This window comes from Rhinolophus sinicus, linkage group LG01 (assembly GCF_036562045.2).
Source record: "Rhinolophus sinicus isolate RSC01 linkage group LG01, ASM3656204v1, whole genome shotgun sequence".
NCBI lineage: Eukaryota > Metazoa > Chordata > Mammalia > Chiroptera > Rhinolophidae > Rhinolophus > Rhinolophus sinicus.
Window position 1 is genome coordinate 29,808,751 of NC_133751.1, and position 21,867 is coordinate 29,830,617.

General features: G+C 38.0%; 1 protein-coding gene and 2 long non-coding RNA genes across 7 annotated transcripts in view; 1 reads left to right on the forward strand and 2 right to left on the reverse strand.

Moving 5' to 3' along the window:
* Positions 1-15,550, reverse strand: part of KPNA4 (karyopherin subunit alpha 4) — a 53,363-nt gene extending 37,813 nt beyond the window's left edge. Inside the window, exons 1-2 of one of the 3 annotated variants that reach the window (XM_074327200.1) lie at positions 15,193-15,546; positions 14,489-14,626 (exon numbers count right to left, since the gene is read on the reverse strand). In XM_074327200.1, the coding sequence (XP_074183301.1) occupies positions 14,489-14,572 (84 nt within the window). In that variant the 5' untranslated portion in view covers positions 14,573-14,626; positions 15,193-15,546. Of the gene's footprint in view, positions 1-14,488; positions 14,627-15,192 lie in introns of all 3 variants that reach the window. The other 2 variants (XM_074327204.1, XM_019731942.2) reach the window with 2 other exon arrangements.
* Positions 15,551-15,734: 184 nt separating this feature from the next.
* LOC141570526 (uncharacterized) lies at positions 15,735-20,583 on the forward strand. Its single transcript, XR_012494596.1, has 2 exons — positions 15,735-16,224; positions 17,389-20,583. It is a non-coding gene; the product is annotated as an uncharacterized LOC141570526 (long non-coding RNA).
* LOC109447520 (uncharacterized) overlaps positions 18,130-21,867 on the reverse strand; it is an 83,638-nt gene continuing 79,900 nt past the window's right edge. For all 3 annotated transcript variants that reach the window (XR_012494595.1, XR_012494593.1, XR_002137374.2), the window contains one exon: positions 18,130-18,247. This is a non-coding gene — a long non-coding RNA (uncharacterized LOC109447520). The remainder of the gene's footprint in view (positions 18,248-21,867) is intronic.

Here is a 21,867-nt window from a genome sequence, read left to right on the forward strand (position 1 = left end):
TTCAAAGACTTCAACATTGGGAATAGAAAAATCTTCATTAAAAGGCAAATTACTGAATTGCTTTACTAAAGCACCATTTAAAAAGCCTAACTCTAGCTATGCTTTCTTCTAAATAGGTGTACATCTTTTACCCAACAAATGTTTACTGTCCACCTAATATGTGCCATAAACTGTTCTCAATGCTAAGGATACAGCAGGAAACAAAAGGACAAAATCACTGCCTTCGTGAAACCTACATTTTAGCGTAGAGACAATGAATAAAACTAAAATACATAGTATGATAATGATAAATACTAGAGAGAAAAATATAAAGTCAAGAAAGGGAATATTTAAGACCACCTTTAAGAAGATGGCAAGCAAGCCATGTGGATATCTGGCAGAAAGTATTCCAGGTAGAGGGATTAGCAAGTAAAAAGAGCCCAGACATAAAAGAAAAGCAAGGAGGGGCGGCCGGATATATTCTGAATGTAAACTAAGTTCACAGTTTTGCTGTGAACTTAAATCTGCTCTAAAAATCGTTTCTTTTAGAAAAGGATATGTACGGCATATTATTCATGTAAAAATCTTAAATGTATAAAACTATTATAGATGTGTTGCATCCAATCTTCAAAAATCTTGAAAAACTGAAGCTCTATCTACATGCATTAAACAACCCCATATTATCCCCTTTGCCCCAGCAATCATCAAGCTACTTTCTGTTTCTAAGAATTTCACTATTCTACGTACCTAATTTAAGCAGACTCATACACTATTTGCTTTCTTTGGCTTAGCATAATGTCCTTAATGCTAATCCATGTTGTAACATGTACCAGAATTTCCTTCCTACTTAAGTCAGAAGAACAACATTCCATTTTATGTATATACCACATTCTGTCCATTCACCCATCAAAGGACACTTGGGTTGCTTCCATTTTTTGCCTGTTGTAAATAATGCTGGTATGAACATAAGTGTACATATATCTCTGAGTCCCTTTTAATTCTTTTGGATATATACCCAGAAGTGGATCATATAGTAATGCTATTTTTAACTTTTTGAGGAACCACCATACTGTTTTCCATAGTGGCTGCACCATTTTACATTCTCACCAACAGTACACAAGTGTATCAATTTCTCCACCTCTTCAACAATACTTGTTATTTCACCTTATTTTTCTTTAGTAGTTAGCCTAATGGGTAGGAGGTGGTATCTTACTGTGGTTTTGATCTGCAATTCCTTAATGATTCATGATGTTAAGCATCTTCTCATATGCTTGTTGGCTATCTGTATATTTTCTTTGGAGAAATGTTTATTCTAATCCTTTGCCCATTTTTAAATAGGGCTGTTTGTTTTGTTGTTGAGTTGTAGGTGTTCTTTATATATTCTGGATATTAACTACATAGCAGATTTGCAAATATTTTCTCCCATTCCAGTGGTTGCCTTTTCACTATGTTGACTGGATCCTTTAACGTAGTTTTAAAGTTTGATGTAATCCAAATTTAATTTTTGTTACCTATGCCTTTGGTGTCATATCTAAGAAATCACTGTCAAATCCAATGTCATGAAACTTTTGTCCTGTTTTCTTCTAGGAATTTATTTATTTTTTGTCTTACATTTAGATCCTTGATCTATTTTGAGTTAATTATTATACATGGTGTTAGGTAAGGGTCCAACTTCATTCTTTTGCTTGTAGGTAACAAATTTTCCCAGCAACATTTAACCGTTGTTAAAAATCATTTGACCATATATGCAAGGGTTTATTTCTGGGCCCCTTATTCTATTCCATTGGTCTGTATGTCTGACTTTATGCCAGTACCACACTGTTTTGATTACTGTACCTTTGTAGAAAGTTTTAAAATCGGGAAGTGTGAGACCTCCAACTTTCTTCTTTTTCAAGACTGTTTTAACTATTCAAGGTCCCTTGAAATTCCGTATGAATTTTAGGATGGATTTTTCTATTTCTGCAAATAATTGTCGTAGGGATTTTGATGGGTATTGTATTAAATCTGTAGATCACTTTGGGTAGCACTAACATTTAACAGTAAGTCTCTAATCCATTAACACAGGATGTCTTAAAATTTGTTTTCTTTTCAGTTTTCAGCGTAAAAGTCTTTCACTTTGTTGCTTAGGTTTACTCCAAAGTATTTTATTCCTTTGATACTATTGTAAACTGATTTGTTCCTCAATTTCCTTTTCAAGTTCTTTGTTAGTGCATGTTGACTTGATGTCCTGCAACTTTGCTGAATCATTTACTACTTCTAACAGTTTTTGTGTGTGTGTGTCGGGGAGGGGGGGATCTTTAGGGTTTTCCACATATAAGATCATGCCACTTGCAAACAGAGATAATTTTACTTCTTTTTTTCCCAATTGGATGCCTTTTATTTCTTTTTCTTGCCTAACTGCTCTGGTGAGGACTTTTAGTTGAACAGAACTGGTGAAAGCAGGCAGCCTTGTATTGTTCCTGATCTAACCTGAAAAGCTTTCAGTCTTTCACTCCTGAGTCTGATGTCTGCTGGGGCTTTTCATATTTGGTTTTTATTATGTTGAGGTAGTTTCCTTCTATTCTTAGTTTGTTGAGTGTTTTTATCATTAAAGGGTGAATTTTGTCAAATGCTTTTTCTGTATTAATTGAGATCAGGTGGTTTTGTCCTTTGTTGTTATTGTGGTACATTACATTAATTAATTTTCACATGTTGAACCACCCTAGCATTCTAGAAATAAATCCCACTTGGTCATGGTGTATAATCCTTTTACTATGCTGTTAAATTCAGTCTGCTAGTATTTTCTTGAGCATTTTTACAACACTATTCATCAGGGATATTGGTCTGCAGTTTTCTCGTGTAGTGTCTTTGTCTGGCTTTAGTACCAGGGTAATGCTGGCCTCATAGGATGAGTGTGGAAGTGTTCCCTTGTCTTCAGTTTTTTTGAAGATTGTGAGGGGGATTGGTGTTAACTCTAAATGTTTGGTAGAATTCAGCAGTGAAGGCATCTATCTGGTCCTGGGTTTTTCTTTGTTGGGAGATTGTTGATCATTGATTCAATCTCCTTACTAATTAGAGAGCTGTTCAGATTTTCCATGTCTTCATGATTCAGTCTTGGTAGGTTATGTGTTCTAGGAGTTTATCCATTTCGTCTAGATTATGTGATTTGTTAGTGTATAAATCATACATATCTTTTTGCAATACTCTTTTCTCTATAAAACACAAGTAAAAATATTATCTTTCATGAAAAAATGTCAAAATGCGAGTACAAAAACACTCTTAATTAAAGTTCAATGAAAGGAATAATCAATTATGAGTTGGTGTGATGAAGGAAAACCTAACGGAAGCGTGGATGTTTAAGTTCAAGCTGGAAATAAGAAATGGCAAGGTAAAGGGAAGGCTAGAAAGTTTTTCTAGTAGGGGCCCAATAAAAGCAAAGATAGAAAAGCAGAACTGAATGGTAAAGGTGAGGTGGGTTCACTTGCTTGAAGTGGGAGAAGAATCTAAGGCGAAGTGATACAGATGGGGGAATTATAAACTAAAAAGGTAAGAATCAATCTTGTCAGGTAGCGGCATAGCCCATATTACTGCACTTCACAGACACTGCATTTTCATCAACATCAAGGCAAAACCCTTCACCAGCAAGAGTACAACTTGTTGAAGGCTCAGGTGATGTTTAGCATTTTTTTTTTTAGCAATGAAGTATTTCTTTTGCACCTTAGTGGTTCTCACCTGGGGTGATTTTCCCACTCAGGGGACACTTGGCAATTTCTGGAGACAATTTTGGTTGTTACAACTGGGTGTGTGTATGTGTGTGTGGGGAGGGGGGAGTGCTATTGGCATCTAATAGGCAGAGGCAAGGAATGCTACTAAATATCCTGCAACGTACAGTACAGCTTCCCAAAGAATTATCTGGTCCAAAATGTCAATAGTGCCATGGCTGAGAAACTGCTATAATTGACTATGAGCTATTCTCATGAGAACCCAAATTAAGTTCAAACATTAGAAAAAACATAAAAAGGAAAAGGAAACATTCCAAAAGATTAAAAGCAGTAAGATTATGGCATATTATTTTACTTTTTCCATTTTTCTAAAAAATTTCTACAATCACCATACCATTACCATTTCAAAAGAAAAAAATTAACTTAGAAAATTTGATTTACTCACTAATTGTAATCAGGGTACACTCTGATTTCTTTTTTTTAAAGTTTCATTTAACTCCCTCAAGTATTTACTTCAGTGCCACTAACATACACAAAATAAACAAGGTCCAGTCTCAGGGAACTTAGTCTGATGGGAGAAATTAACATCAAGTAAATACACTAACAAACTATGATCAGTGTTCTTAAGGAAAACAACAGGGGGTTTCAATTAGCTTGTTCAGGGATGGCTTAAGTAAATGATACTGAGGATTCAAAAGATGAGAAAATAACCAGACAGATGAAAGAAAGATGAAAGTAAAGGAGGGAGGGAGGGCATTCTGACAGTCAGAGCAGCATGTACGAAGGACCTGAAGAGGAGAGGGCTATCGATGTATTAGAGTTAGAGTGATTAAAAGAGGATGCGGGAAAGTATAGTAACTAAAGGAGATAATAAATTTAGAGAGAGGTAGGATTAATAGACAGGAACCAGATTTGGCAAAGCCCCCTGAAGGTCTCAGTAAGGAGTTTGAAAGCTAAATATGGCGGGAAGCTACTGAAGCAGAGAAGGGTGATTTAATTTACTTTCTTTTCAAAAAAAGAACCATGCTGGTTATTTTATGAATTAGAAAAGAGCAATATCAGAAATCAGGCAACCACTATGCAGATGAGATAATGAGGTAATAATGATTCCTCCAATTAACAGTGAGTAAAAAAGTTAACAGAAAAGAATGGAGTGACAGTAACTAAATAATGTAATACAACTTTGTCAAAGAGAAACTTCTCTTTCTAGGGATGCTGCTGCAGAGGTAGGCAAAGGATGTTCCTTATCATGTGACCCCTACCCCCCCAAACCACAGCTGACTGGTGGTGAGGTTGAAGGGGAAACCCAATCCAGAAAAAGGCCCACAGTAAAAACAATCTATCATATTCCAGTTTGGGCTGACTGTATTAGCTCAATCAAATTCTCTCAGTAATTTAACACATAGACTAAGACAGTATTTAGAAAAATAAAACAGTAGCTAGTAACTGACAGAGCAGTACAGTGAAGATCCATGAATTCCAACCATGAGGACACACTCCTACCTGAAGTATCTTGTATAATGTTCCTTAATTGGTTCCTTAATTTTCTTAACACCCCACCCTCATTTGATCTAGTCTGAGTAAGGGTGTTCCTTGCATTCTTAAAAACTTCATCAAAGCAAGTACCCACTATGGTGAGATTTTAATTTTACAGAAATTGAAGCCAATATAATTATTAAGCTTTCCTAATGGCACACAGCTAATCAGATGCAATTCTAGGTCTTCAAAAAACCAAGTTTTCCCACAAATCTCAAGGGAAGAGTTATGGACACCAAACATTTAGGATGTCCTTTCCCTTCAAATTTGAGGTATATTTTGTATTGTAAATTTGAGTTTAGGAAAGAAAGGGACCCACTCCACTAGCTCACAGTGGTTGAATATTTCCACAGGGTTAGTTCAGAGAAGGGATCTGAGAAACTGACCTGTCAGAATGTAAACCCCATGAGAACAGGAATTTAGCCTATGTTATTCATTGCTTACAACAGAATCTCGGATACAGAAGCTGAACAAATGAATTCAATAAAGGGAAGGGTAGACAGAGAAGTCAGTAAAAAAGAGCTGCCAGGACCCTTTGGTAGTGGAAAGTTGTCACAGTCCCTACTTATTTCACTTAATTAAGCTTTGCAGGTTTCTTTTTTAAACATACAGTTATTGAGATATAATTCACACACCATATAATTCACCCATTTAAAATGTACAGTTCTGTCGTTTTTTAGTACATTCAAAAAGTTGTGCGTCAATCACCACTATCTAATTCCAGATGACTTTCTTCATCACACAAAGCCCCATACCCATTAACAGTCATTCTCCATTTCCCCCCTTGTCCTAGGCCTGGCAACCATTCACGTACTTTCCATCTCTGGATTTGCCTATCCTGGACATTACATATAAATGGAATTATAAGAACACGTGATCTTTTGTAAGTGGCTCCTTTAGGGTAGCACAATGTTTTCAAGATTCATCCATGTTGTAGCAAGTGGCAGTACTTCATTCTTTTTTATGGCAGAACAACATTCCATTACGTAGATGTACTACAATTTGTATATCCATTCATCAGTTGCTGGCCATTTGGGTTGTTTCCATGTTTTGGCTGTTATGGATAAGGCTACTATGAACATTCATGTGCAAGTTTTGTGCAGAAATTTTCAACTCTCTTTTCAATTCTGTATGTAGGAGTTGAACTGCTGGGTCACATGTTCACTGTTAAACTTTTTGTGTTTATGTCAAAGTGTATTCCAAAGTGGCTGCACCATTTGACATTCCCATAGGTCATTATGAGGATTCTACTCTCTCCATATCCTCACCAACACTTTTACTGCGTCTCTTGGTTTACAGATATGCTGGCAGGTATGAAGTGGTACCTCATGGTTTTGAGCTACATTGAGCTACCCAATGATTAATGATGTTGATCATATTTTTATTTGTTTATTAGTCCTAAGTAAGCTTTTTCATCACTTAAAGACAATACTGTTTTAAAGCTGGAGAAAAGGGAAAAATTATGACATTAAGAGGAAAAATATGAATACTGTGAAATAAACTGTTTGAGAAAAAAAGCTGATCAACAATGAACTCAATTCTACAGATACATCGATCTGTAATACAATGGACATCTCCATATAATATTAAGAGGCGAAATAAGGAACCATTCTACATCTGTACTGGATGGTGGTGCTTTATAATTTTGCCTTCAAAAGGCTTTTTCTTCCTTTCTTCTTACTCTAAGGGACTCCTCATTCTTTTGGCAAACTTGGTTTAAGTGGAGGTACCACACCCCTCCCAATCTACAACACGTGTGTGTGCACACACAGACAGCCAGACACACAGCACATAACCTCGTGCTAGCCAATGACAGAACCAGATTCCTCTGCCCACAGTGATTAATTCAGGTATAAATAAGCATGCGATCAAATCTTGATCAATCAGACTCCTCCCTAGGCTTTCAGTAGTCCTCTCATAATTAATGCCAGCTGTGGTCCTGGACTGAGCAGGTTATAAGAGCCAGATTCTCCCAGTATATTTAAACTAATTCAAGCTGGCAGTTCTGTTCTCTAAAACGTAACCCCATATATATATATATATATATATATATATATATATATAAAGAGCTCTTTCAGCTTAAAGCTATCAGACCTAACTCTCCATATCAACATTCGGGAAAAAGAGTTTATGGTATTCTTAAAGCCACTATTCTAAAGAAAGCCAGAAAATACTGGGTTCATACTTACTAAAGAACCAAGAATGATATAACAATTATTTGAAAATCTTAAATACAAATCTTTGCTTGTGTTTCTGGGCTGGCAACAGCTGGGGAAAGTGGCTAACGAGGTGAAGGGTAAGTAGGCAGGATGAGTGGTAAACATGATCGGATCATTTAATGCACCAATTAGAGACTACTTGTAGGGCTTTCAGGATACAACTCCCATAACTAAACAAATTTATGTAACACCTACTTTAAGGAACCACAGACATGCTATAAAAACTAAAACAGTATTAAGAGTAGATACTGGGCAACTAAAGTTTACACTGAAGAACATGAAATTGAGATAGACATATTTTAATATTAGAAAGCAAATCATATTCTATCACCAAATTATGAAACACCACATTATCTTAAGACTTTTGTTCATAAAATCTTAATGAAATTCCAGGCTTGCCAAAATGCAACCATTATTGAAAATGCAATTTTTCAGTTGAATGTAAATTAAATTTAGGGTAAAAGTGACAGCTTATCAAATTTTGTTCTAATAGTAAATAAGCAGTAATAGAAAAAAGTTTAGCATTTGAAATAATCAAGCTAATCTTGTATTGCCAGCAAATGTCTATGACCTTAAGTTATTTTCATTATGGGTACTAAATAGCATGAATTAGAGCTATTTTCTAGTTAAATCTACAATCTTGTGGCAAAACAGTTATAAAGTCTACATAAAATATTTACTAACCTACTTAAAACACAGGATTAGAAAAATGAAGTCAGAAATTAGTAATTTTGAAACAATCTGGCTGAAGCACACAGGAGAAAGTAGGCTTTCACATGAGTGCTAATGAAGGGAAAAGGCAGCCTTCCCCAATTCATGGGATGTGGTTTGATTATGGTGCACATTGGTACAAAAGGAATTGTCAAAAAACGTTATTCTGACAGGGAGCACAGGTGGTTACCTGGATGGAATGTATGATAAAGCAAGTTGGTAGAAATAAGAGTCTCCTTTCATTCTGTATGTGCTATATGCCAGGAACTGTTAAGCATTTAAATGGTTCAGAGATTAGGTTAACTAACTTCCACAAGTATTAGATGGACGAACCAGGGTTCAAATTCAAAATGTGAGTCCGTAGTACTGTGGTAGTATAAAGCCTTTTAAGAGCCTTTATTAATTAAAAGTGACAGTCACTTTTAACAGAAGCAACAATACTAAACAAAGACAGTGGCTCTCAAAGAGTGGTCAGTGGGCCCCGTGGGGACACTGAGACCCTTTCAGAGAGGGTCGACAAGGTCAAAACCATTTCCATAATATTACTACTAATACTTTCTTACTGTGGTAACATTTTCATCGCAATACAACGTAGTGAGCAAAACTGGTGCTTTAGCATGAATCAAGGCACTGTCACTAAGCTGCATTAGGAGACATTGTGTTTCAATTAAAAAAAAAAAAAGCAAGTCACTTAAAGAAGGTCCTTGATGAAAAACCGGCCTTTTCTTCCTAAAACTTTGTCATAAAATAGGAATTACACATAAACCACTTTTGCAGCATACCCACTTCTGCAGTAGGATTACTGTCTCAAGGAAAAAGTATAATATTTGTGTGTTTGTGTGAGTTGTGAACTGCACTAGCCACTTTTTTCATGGAACATCATTTTTACTTGAAAGAATGACTGAGAGACAAATCATGGTATTCGGAAGTGTCTGGCAGATGTTTTCACAAAAATGAGCAAAGTGAGTTTATGGCTTCAAGGAAAAAAACACAGTATTTCCTGCTAATGATAAAATTTGAGCTTTCAAGTGAAAATAAGAATTTCAGAAAACTTGTACCCACCATTGTGAGCTTGACAGTTTCCCAATATTTAAGATTTTTCTCATGAACTATGTGGTGACACTAATTGTGAATTTTCACTGTATGTTAAAATGTGTCAGCATTTGGAAGATCTACATAACTCAGTGAGCTAATATTTTCCAAATGACCAATATATGATGTTACAAAATCAGGCATGGGTAAAAGATACATTTCAAGTACGGTACACACAGACCAATGAATTTCAATGTACCAGAGTATTTCCAAGTCCACTGATGCAGCTTCAGATCCCACTTTGTCACTAATCTTTAAGAAACAACTATCTGTGGAGTTATAGTATCAAAGAATAATTTCTACAATTATCTGAAAAGGCTATTAAAACATTCCTCCCCTTTTCAACTGCCTACGTGTGAAGTTGGATAGTCTTCATATACTTCAACCAAAACAGCATATCAAAAAAGATTGAATTCAGAATAGATAAGAATCCAGCCCTCTTTACTGGAGCCAAATATTAAAAAGACCTGAAAAAAAAAAAGGTAAACATGGCCATTTTTCTCCCCAAGTATTTTTGGTTTTAGAAAATAAGTCATTTTTCATTAGAAATTTATGTTTATATAAAATAGCTTTATTGTTATTTTAATGAGTTAATATTTTAAAAAGTCTTAGTTTTAAATTTCTGAAATGGTAAATATCGGTAGAAACCCACAAACCACGCTCTTTGAGGGTCCTTAATTTTTAACAGCATCAACAGGCCTTGAGTCCCAAAGCTTTGAAAACTTCTGAGTTAAGGCCAATACAAGCATGTATATAGTGTTGTCCTTATTTTGTAGGTGCAATATAAATATTCTCATATTAACTGTAGAAAAGGGGAGTCTTCCCCAGCCCTGTCTTTCAGTAAACCTAAGTGGAAAGTATAGTACATGGAGTTTAAAGCCCACAAATGAAAATTTCTAAAAAATCTAAGGAAAGGAAAAAGAAAACGGAAACACTGAGTACCCATTACCCTATGGACTGTGCTAGGTGCTTTTACATATAACCTTTTAGTCGACTTTGAGATCTGTATTAAGGCTGAGAGAAGTTAAAGGAAAGTAGTATGAAACAATATATACAGTACAGACTTTACTTTGACACACCTGAGTTAAAATCATTCCCTTGAATGTTATGCTATTAAGTCCCTTAACTCGGGAGTTTTTCTTCTGTAAGAAGAAAATGAGAATACAATTAAAAGCACATACAGGAGGTACTCAAAAAGTTAGTTCCCTTCAACCCTACTTCTCCTCTGTTCCAAAATTAAACCAGTGAGTACCAAAATCATCATTTGAGATTAGATTTGACAACAAGCTCTCATTGATTATAGGCCTTCCGTAGACGAATGCTGCTCCAGTAAACATTTAAAAATATTTTAAGGACCCACAACCACTATCAGGTATTAGGGATCGATGTTTAAAAACCACCTACACATTTCTTCTAAAGTAGTTTCATTCTTTTAAAGCTAAATCACTCCTACAACTCTTCCCAATCTTATATATTCATTTGACTATGGAAAACAAAGACATCTTGATATCTCTAAGAAAATTACCAAAGAAGCAATTCTGAATTTGGTTATCTTGTAAACCAGGAAAACTGGCCAGAAGCACAAAAACTGTTAATTCCCAACTATATTTCTATCAGATATTTCATATGGTCACATGCTTGGACTATTATATGAAAAATTAGACAGCAGTTATTTTAAGTATAGTAAATATGTTCCAAGATTTGTGATGAGAGAGGTCAGTCTCTAAAAGTTAACAAGACTTAATAGCTTAACAATGCTTTTTACTCTGTACAGTTTAACAAACCACCAAAGCCATTTCTAAGCAACAAAAAAGCTGATCACTTTTAACAGCTGATCAATTTAACTCTTGCCAACAAAGCAACTTTTTTTTTTCTAAAGTTCAAGCTGAGTTGATATTTTGTGTTGTGTGGACAATAACAAGTTTCCATTTATGTAGTATTTTAATATTCTTTTATTTTCAGGGTAAGTTTTTTTTTGCTTAAAAGATGTGTTTATATAAGATCTAATTACTCGTCTAACATAACTTACGTTCTATTCAAACCTGGATACTCTCAGAACTTTTATAAATATTATGCAGGTTTATTACAAAGCCTACTAAAAAATTTCCCCTCTACTTTTAAAACATAAACTAGATGAGCTTTATTTGCTTTATTCTGACAAATTGTTTTATTTGAAGTTTGGTCACTTCCTTTTCCTGTGCTGCATTGTGTGCACCCTCTTTACGGTTACTATTTTCAGACTAATAATGATGATCCTCTACCACACTGCATGAAAGACCAAGCACTAAGTATCATCTGATACTTCCTGTAAATTATTTTAAATGGATACCAACATATGCCTTCTTTGATGCTTTTGTCTTTCAAGAAGTTAGCATGACCACATTTTGGAATAGCCAGAATGGTAGAATGAAAGATAGGAATTAATATAAGATTGGAAGCCATGAATCAGTTTTAGCAGTTAGAAATTATGACTTCAGAAGGATCAATAATTCCCTGTGCCTAAACTGCCCTTCAATGAGCAATGATATATCACTACATTAAAAACTTTCCCCATTAAAAAAAAATTTCCCCATTAAATTGTAAGTTCAATTTAAGTTACATACGAACAAAGAAAAACAAACAGCCAATTGCAAACAGGAGTAAAAGAAAAAGTTACACTGAATCCTATTAAATCTCTTTCCTCCCCCAAGCAGAAAAGTGGATGGTGATAAAACACTCAGAGAATTGCTAGGCAGCTTCCTAACATTAACCTATTAATCTACACAACACTCATGAAGCAGATGTCAAGTACCTCTAGTTTTAACAGAGGAAAAAGGCGTAAATCTGATTCTCCCAAGGTCACCAAGTTAGAGATCATATTAAATTAAATTCTAGGACTTTGTACTCTTCATAATTTCGAATCAAATAATGTTAGATCAAATGAAAAAATGCTCCCTCTATATGCTATCCTCTGTATCTGTGCTGTCTAGTAAGTAGCCACTAGTCACCTGTAGTTATTAAGTACATGAAATGTAGCTAGTCCGAATTGAAATATGCAAACCAGATTTTTAAGACATAGTATGAAAAGAATATAAAACATTACATTAATTTTTTACATTGATTACATGTTGCAATTTTGGAAATAATGGATTAGCTAAAATTCATTAGAAAGCACCAGTCCATACATCTTTCCAAAGACCTCCAAATCAAACAGATGTCATCACAACCAAATAAAAAAGCAGTATTTTCTTAGAATTTGTTGTAGTACAACATAGTAACCATATTTGGGAGTAGGGGGGAGAATGGGCATAATAAGTGTCTTGAGGGACATAGATATATATGCAATTAATACCAAAATAGGTTATTTTAGTGTTCTCTAAGGATAATAAAAGATGTTTCCATCTCATTACAGGCATGTGAGACTTTGAGTAAGTCACAAGTCAGGAGAAAGTATGACTTTCCATTAGCGTCACCTGTCATTTGCTTCTGTGGAAAAGTGAAAATATTTTTATTCCTAATGTACACAAAGGATTATCAAAGTGGGCCGAGAATGCTCATAAGGCTCTATGAACTTCTCAAAAAAAACCCAAAAAAACAACAACACCTGCCTAATGTATATTTATACTTATTCTTTAAAATCACATATCATAATATTGTTCTAATATAAAGTCAGCACTTAATCTTATTTTGACTAAAGTAAGAGATACACAGGAAAGAGGAACATTCAATTTAAAAAATAAGGATCACTTTAGAAAACAGTTTGGCAATCCCACAAATGGATACACATAAAGTTACCACGTGACCCAGTAATTCCACTCTTAGGTATACAACCAAAGAGAAATGAAAACATAGATACATGCAAAAATGTGTATATGAATGTTCCTCACAGCACTGTGCAAAATAGCTAAAAGGCGGAAACGATGCAAATATTTATCAACTGATGAATGGATAAACAAAATGTGGGACAGCCATACAGTGGATTATTATTCAGCCATAAAAAGGAATGGAGGCCTAATCCAATCTTCTTACATGTGTGAACCTTAAAAAACATGATGCTACCTAAAAGAAATCAGTCATGAAAGGTCACATATTGTATAACTCCAGTTATATGAAATGTCCACAATGGGCAAATCTAAACAAAGAGTGTTTAGGAAATGGAGAGTGACTGCTAATGAGTTTGGGTTTCTTTTCAGGATAATGCAAATGTTCTAAGATTGACTGTACTGATGGCTGCACAACTGTGTGAAAATATCAAAAGCCATTTTAAGCGGCTGAATTATATGGTATGAAAATTACATCTTAATGAAGCTATTTTAAAAAATGTAGCTAGAAATGGAGGAGGTAAAGGATTGGAAGGATTTGTCAAGCACCTAGTTGCTACTTTTCTGGATGTTGTAACTTTGTGGTACTTATGCTTTTAAGTTTCATCATTTGTGATTTTTTCCTCATTTTAAATATTCATATTAGTAAAAATTTTTTTGTCACATCATTACACAACTAGGTAAATTTACAGAAAATCATAAATTGTACATTTAAATGGTGATTTCTAAGGCATGTGAGTTATCTCAACAAAGATGTTAAATTTTTTTCATTAAAAAAAGAGGGTATCACAAGGTTAATGCCTCATATTAACCTTAAAACAGTCTGAGAGTTAACAGCCCAGTCCCAGTCACTTAATAGTCTCTCAAAACTATGAAACCCACTAAGACAGTACCAACTACCTTAGAGATTAAATGGCTTTGTGGGCTGCCCCTAAAATATTACTATCTCAGTCAAGCAAATGCTCAAAGTTCAGAAACAGGTGATGGGAATTTGAAGATCTCAGTATAAAAAAGCACAGAACATAAAAAATACGACTTGACCACTTTCTCTTAAAAGCTAAACTCTTGATTCAGATGCAAAATAGATTAAAAACAACCCTATTTACCTACACTCTTAAAAGTGAAGGGAAGAAGTCTTCCATCAAAAAATCTGTGGAGTGTGTGTGTGTTTACCCACACACCTTATGTATCCTAAGCACCTCCGGAGCAGCTGTATATAAGGTAATGAAGGTTTTTTCCACCCGTTTAAAACAAAACGCGATGGTGCCATTCCATAGCCCACCCCATCCCCCACTACCACCACCAGCAGGTGGAGGGAAAGGATACTGTAGACTAGAGGATGACAGCTTTGTATAACCCTTTGGACTTTATATGTAAGAATGCAGCTGGTGGTCTCTCAGAAGGGGGTAAAGAGATTTGTGAACAAGCTGAAATAAGGGGCATCCTTTGCCTGGAAGAGGGCACACCGTGAGCCACATCTTGAATCAGCTATATCCACAGTAAAACACAGGCCGCAGGAAGGCACTGTTAGCATCACCAGGATGGCCTCTCACGCCGGGGGTGTTTTTTTCAACGGAGAAGTTGACTCCTGTAGTTTGGATATTGGGGGGAGGCAGGGTAAAGTGGGAGTCGGGAAGACCAGAAAAAATGCCTTTAAGTAGAGACGCCTGGGGCCTCGCTAAGGAAGTTCCGAGCCCCACTCGGTCGCCGCACGCTCGCCCCTCCCCACCTCCCACCGCACTCCCCGCGGCGCCAGACGCCGGTGCCGGAGCGACGGCCGGCACCGCCGCCGCGGCCGGGGTAGGGGCCGCAGCGAGGCCGGGCAGCGCCGCAGACACACGCTTCCTCCGCACTCGCCGCGCCCGGCCTCTCCGCCGCGCGGCCCAGCCCCTCGCACCCGCGCCGGACCGGCTCCGCAGAGCAGGCCTAGGCCGCGCTGGCCGTACCCCGGAACCTCGCTCTCCGGCGGAGGCGGACCAGGCCCGACACAAACTTCCCCGAGCATTAGCTGAGGCGTCACGGACGGGCCGGCCCCCAGCGCCATTCCCCCGCGGCCCGGCGGCGGCTCCCGCCCCTACTCCCCACACTCGAAGTCCCGGCGGAGATCCGCCCGAGGTTCACGGTCCCCCGGCCCTCCAGCGCCCGCGAGTTTACCTCCAAGTCGCGGCCTTTGTTCTTGAAATTCTTGAGCCGTTGGTTGTCCAGTTTCTCGTTGTCCGCCATGGCCGGGCCGGTGATTCCTTCCCCCGCCCGGGCCCCGCGGGATCCGCCCCAACCACCACGCCGCACCGACACTCCCAGGAACCGGGCCGCCGCCTGAGCTGCTGTGCTCGCCGCGCCGCCGCTTCCTGCCTCCTCTCACCTGCCTCTGCCGCAGCCTTCTCCTCTCCCCGCCCGTCCCACCCCCCGCCCTAACCCGAGCGCGACGGCAGCTCCAGCAAAGACAACCGCGGGGCCGGGCGGCGGCAACAGCGGCGGAATGTGCTGCCGGCTAAGAGGGGGAGGCAGCCTCGGTCTGAGGGCCCCGGCGCCGTGGCCACGCCCACCGCCGCCAGCCCAGCTCGCCGATTGGCCAACCAAGCTCAACCAATCAAAAAGGATGATGGAGAGCGGGGGCGGAAGAGCGAACGAAAAGGGAAAGCAAGCTACGCGGGGAGGAAGGGGTTAGAGACCCGGAAGGCTGGGAGGGGTGGGCCGCGGCGGAGACGGAGCAGGGCCGGGAGGGACCACGTGCCTCCGGAGCTAGGGGGAGGAAGCGAAAGAGAATTAGATTTGAGGGGAGGTGGGAAGGGGAAAGAGAAGGCAGGGAACGACTTGGTTTACTCCAGTTGTAGGGCCCGCCCCAGACATCTGGGGTCGTGGATGGAAGCCTAAACTGCGTTCTTTTCTTCTCAAGTGCGCCCTCTCCCCCCAGGGCATTACTTGGGCGCTCCGCTGTCTTTGCTAAAGGAAGTGGGAGCTGCGCCTCGGCTCCATCCCGGGTCGGGACACCCCCTTTTGCCCACCTAGCTCTGTTTCCACGGCGGAGAGTCCCTGCCGTCCGACGGCCGGGCCCTGGGGCCTGGACTGTCTGGGGTGACGCGTTCCGGAGGCGCAGCGGAAAGCGGGAGGGAACCGTGGGTGGAAAAGGAAAAGGACGCATTAGACAAATCTGATTCAACCCTTCTGACCAAGTCCCCGCAACAGGTAGGAACTTGGGAAGCGCTGAGGATCTTGTGAAGATAGCACCTCCTAGGTGTTTCGTCCTAGAAAGTTAAAGAAGCTGCTTGGCCACAAAGTCCTAAGTTCTGTAAGGCGGGGACCGTGGCACCTGACAGTAAAGTAGTCGTTTTGTAACTCTGTTGAGAATGGAAATGAATTCCAAGGATAAACATCTTTACCAGAAATACTATTGCCAGAGGCAGAAATAAGACCAGCTACAAAAGAACGTATTCAGATATTTCAGAAAAAGGGAGAAGGAAATTGTTTAAAAGTATATTTAATAGCACCTCAAATGTGCAGGGAAAACATGAAGTAGTCAGCAGCAACTGAGGTCTGAAAGAAAGTGTGTGTGTGTGTGTGTGTGTGTGTGTGTGTGTAGAAGCTTTGGATGTGTTTAAATTTGGTGAGGTAGGGGAAGAAGTCCCTGATTCAAACTCCTTTGGGAACTTTTACTCCTCTCCTTCCCTCCCACTTCCTTACTGGTATATTTTTGACTAGAACAATATGCAGAGATAAAACGTTTAAAATGGGAATAATACCTTTAAAGTCCTCAATATTTTGTATACTTTGAGCTGCCTAGGCAAACCAAAGCTGTACCTGGAAATAATACATGCTGAAGGTTAACTTAAATGTAAATTCAGTGTCGATTTTAAATTTAAATGATGTTCATTATAAATCTTTATAACCCAAAGAATCATTTAATTGAAATAACATTGCACACTAGTGCACTGATTTTTTTCCAAATGTGTTTAGGATAAGAAAATTCAGTTGAAAATCTGGAATACATTTGTTTTTCCGTCAACATGGATTTTTGTCATGAGCAGAATTCAAGACAACAAATTACTGGTGAATTTCCACCCTATAATGCACGTATAGATGAATATTTTGTACTTTTTGGAATAAATTCCGTGGTAGCTCTCTTGATAAAGGTTATGAAATTATCTACCATTGTATGTCTTCATGTCTCCCAGCTACAACTGATTGTCTCTGCTGCTTAAACAACTGGAGGTTCTCTGCAGAATACTCCTAAAAGAAGGGGGTGATCACAGTTACCCATTGAGAAAGATGCAATACAAACAGGAAATAACCACAGCTTGTAATTTCAGTCTTGTCTTTATTTGTTTAATGTCTGTCTGTCTTCCTTTCTAGACAATAAGCTCTCTGAAGTCAAGGACCATGTTTCTTTCATTCTCTACATACCCAGCAAGTAGTACCTGGAACGTTATCAGCTCTCAGTGACTATTTGACAAATACAGGACCTGAATCCAAGCTACTTTGGGTGCATATTCCATAAGTTTAAAAACAAGCTAACACTTCTTGATTAAAAATGTGGATTGAGTTATTGTTTCTAATTTACATTGGGCTCCTTCTAAAAATTCTTAATTTGGTATCATGTTCATTCCAGGATTAAGATTCAGGGAATAGATCAGACATAGGTTTCAGGGCAAACCCCCCTACATGTTTAAAAGTAGTTGGAACACACTTGCTAAAATGAACAATTTCCTTAATTATAATGTGTAGGCAGTCTGTTTGCTGGCCTAAATGTTTCATTTGAAATGATCACTGTCCATCGCCATCCAGTTTACATGTTTAGTATCTGTGCTCCCAGTTGTTCCCAGATAGGAGATAAATAATTTATCAGAGGGGAAAAGCAGTTGGTAATAGCTCTAAATGCAGATTGGTAATCTAATTGGCAATATATGGTAGCTCTAGCTGTAATTAGGAGATTTAATAAATTTAACTTGCTGAACTAAGAAAGTAGTAAAATGCAGACATCAATACCATCAATAGTCTATTTTAACATAGACTATTTAACAAATTTTTTTTGTGTTGAAATATAGTTATAAAATATAGTTATAACCAAACACTATAAAACCTATACAGGCATACCTCGGAGATATTGTGGACTTGGTTCCAGACCACTGTAGTGAAGCCAATCGCAATAAAGAAAGTCGTAATCTTTTTTCTGGTAGAGTGTCTTGCCTTCAATTTGTAAAAAATGCAACACCTATGAAGCAAAATAAAGTGAAACGCGATAAAAGGAGGTATGCTTATATATGAGACCTGTTTTCAAAGAGGATATTCAATGTCAGGTAACTTAATATCCTGCCTTGTTAGTACTTCAGTATAGAAAAAGTCTAAAGTATTATGGAGATAATTGCTTTCAATGTGTCATGAAATTCTCTTAGAGTCACTTTCTGAATAAAGAAACTTGCTGTGTTCTGCAAGAGAGATTTGTGAGGATTTGTGAAGCTTTACACGGGGTTTTAGTTGATCAAATGTAATTTCAAAAAGAATTATAATTGATAATTATTTCATTTAAGCAGTTTAGAGTATTCTCATGATACATTAAATCGAAGATTGTGGAATCTCTCTTTAAACTATGAATCATACAGTTTCTGTTACTGTTTGGGGAATTCTGTGTGATTTCTTGAGCAAAACTCTAGGTATTATTTGCTGAAACAAGCAATTTTACATGTTGCTAAATCCTAACTAAAATGTAATTTGTGTTTTTTATAACTGGTTCTTTTTTTTTAAAGAGAAAAACATTGCACCTTTAGTACTACAGTGAACCTTAATTTTCTTAGGAAATTATAGTTGATCAGGTATTGGGGGATTTCATTTATTCCTCTTTATTGAGAAAACGTTTCTGACTTACAACTTGAGGAGCCTGGAAAAAACTATTTTGACTGAAGTCCCTGAATGGCAAAAGATGATGATTTAAAAGGCTAGCTGTTAATATGAATTTGATGGAGAGAAATGAGCCACTTGGTTTTTCTTTAATGTAGTTTTTTTAAGCTTAGTTTTAACTAATTAATTGGAGAAAAACTTATAATTCATGTGTATACATCACTGATTATTGGTTGATATCTATTTATATTGCTGTGAGGCAAACATGCATAGATTTCCTAAAGCTTTTTTCACTTGCTTTTTATTTGGGCCTAAACTATTGGAAAATGAAAGAATATGTACTCTTCGTTTTTAATTTTTAAAATATAAATACCACAGAAGGAGCAACTTAAGAGGCCAAGTAGTCAAGGAGACTGATCATATGACTTAGAGCAGTGTACTCAAACAGAGAGTTCCCCCAGAACTAGATGTTAATAAGTGTTCCTTAAAAAAAAAAGTTTCCTTGGTCTAACAATTTGAGGAACTGGGGGGTGGGGAAGTAGTGGGAACTTTGAGACTGTTAAGTATAATAGAACACTATTTGGAACCTTGAAATCAGTGAGCCTGGAAAGATCACTATGCTACCTCAATTAAATTCTGTGTTAATGGCATCAACCAAAAAGTTTGTTTACAGGTTAGTTCTTTGAAATATGTGCACAAGAACTTGGTCATAACTAGTGGCTAGATGTTTCACGTTAGACCTTATTTAATCTATAAGGTACTTAGAAGAATGTCATAGAACCTAGTTACAATATGTGGCAATATTTCTATGAGGAAAATATTTGGATTTACAACTTTGGTCAGGAGGAGCACATCCATTGTCTTTGTTACTATTTGTATTTCTAGTATGTAGCAGATAACCAGGAATTGTGTTAGGTGATGAAGTTACAAAGATTACATTGTTCCTTACACTTAGAATTCCATGGCCAGTTCATACTTTACCTATTATAAACAGATAATAATTATTGAGCAATTATGTGATAGGCAATCTTCTAAGCAATTGATATATATTAACTCATTGAATCCTCACAACAATTATATTATTACTGACTTAACAGATGAGAAATTTGAAGCACAGAGAGATTTAGTAAATTGCCCAAAATCACACAGTAAACAGAGCTGGTGTTTGAACTGGGCCTGACACCGGAGCCAGTACTCCTGATTACCTTGTAGGTACATAAACTTCAGTTTTCATAGTAACCTTTCAAGGTAGTTATTATGATTTCCATTTTCTATGTGAGGAACCTGAGGTTCAAAGAGAAAAAGCAACTTGCTCAAAACCTTACACAATATGTGCTGGAGCCCCAATTTGATTCCAGATCTGACTAGCTGCCAAACCTCCACCATTTCTAGTTGACCATTGCTATGGGCCCCATTGTTTGTGTCCCCCCACCCCAAATTCATATGTTGAAACCTCACACCCAATATGATGGTGTTTGGAGGTGGGGCCTTTGGGAGGTAATTAGGTCATGAAGGTGGAACCCTCATGAATGGGATCTGTACCCTTACAAAAGAGACCCCAGAGAGCTCCCTCATCCTTTTTCCAAATGAAGTTACAGTGAGAAAATGGCAGTCTATGAGGAAGTGAGTGCTTCCAGGCACTAAATCAGCTTTGATCTTAAACTTCCCAGCCTGTAGAACTATGAGAAATAAATTTCTGTTGTTTATAAGCTACCCAGTTTATGGTATTTTTTTAATGGTATTTTGTTATAGCAGCCTGAACAGACAAAACACTCGTGTTGTCTCCCTGGCCTAGACAACAGCTGAACCTCAGTGATACTGTGATTTATATAAAGAAATAGACATTTGGTCTTCCTCCACTGTTTCTGGTACCCCTAAAAGCCTTTGTAATTTCCTGAGTTATAAGGGCATCTTTCTTTTTCACCTTCTGAAATAGTTCCAGAATGAAATTGGGTGTCCTTTGTTATTCATAATAAACCCCTTTCAACTACATCTGAGTTTATGTTAATGTGATGACTTTTGGAAAGTCCCTAAGGATAGGGGGGCTGGTTGCCAGGGAAGTAACTATGTAATTAGAGGGTTAGAACTTTCAGCCCTACCCCCACTCTGACATCTGGGGAAGGGAAAAGAATTGGAGGTTGAATCAATGGCCAATGATTTAATCAATCATGCCTTCATAATGAAGCCTCCATAAAAACCCAAAAAGGACAGGTTTGGAGAGCTTCCATTTAGTGGACACGTGGAGGTGCTGAGTGTGGTGAGCCTGAGTAGGACATGGGACTTCAATGCCCCCTTTCTCCATTACCTTGCCCCATGCATCTCTTCTATCTGGCTATTTCTGGGTTATTATCCTTTCATAATAAACCCGTAATCCAGTGAGTAAACTTTTCCCAAGTTCTGTGAGCTGGTTGAGCAGATTAATTGAACCCAAGGAATTGAACCTCCAATTTACAGTTGGTCAGTCAAAAGCACAGGTGACAACCTGAACTTGTGATTGATGTCTGAAGTGGGGTGAGGAGCCCTCAACCTGTGGGATCGGACGCTCTCTCCTGTAGTATCAAAGCTGAGTTAAATTGTAGGACAGCTAGTTGGTGGGTGCAGAATTGTTTGGTGTGGGGAAAAAACTACAGTACACACCTGGTGATCAGAAGTGAGAGTAGTGCTGTGAACAGACAGAAAACAGAAGAGTATTTCTTCCTTCCTAAACAGGCTCTAAAGACGTGCAGTTCTGCAATGCCTGAGGCAGTAGTTCTCAACTTAAGAGTGCATTAGAACCGCCTGCAAGACTGAACTACCCAAACTGGTGGGCTCCATTCCCCAAATTTCTGATTTAGTAAGTCTGGGATATCATCTGAAGATTTGAATTTCTAACAAATGCTCACTTGATGTTGATGGTACTGGTTCCTGCAACATTAAGAACTACTAGATCTGATCTCTTAGAAGATGGTTGCAGCCTAAGGTAAGGACAGAGCTAAAATAAAGATAATTAGGCATCAC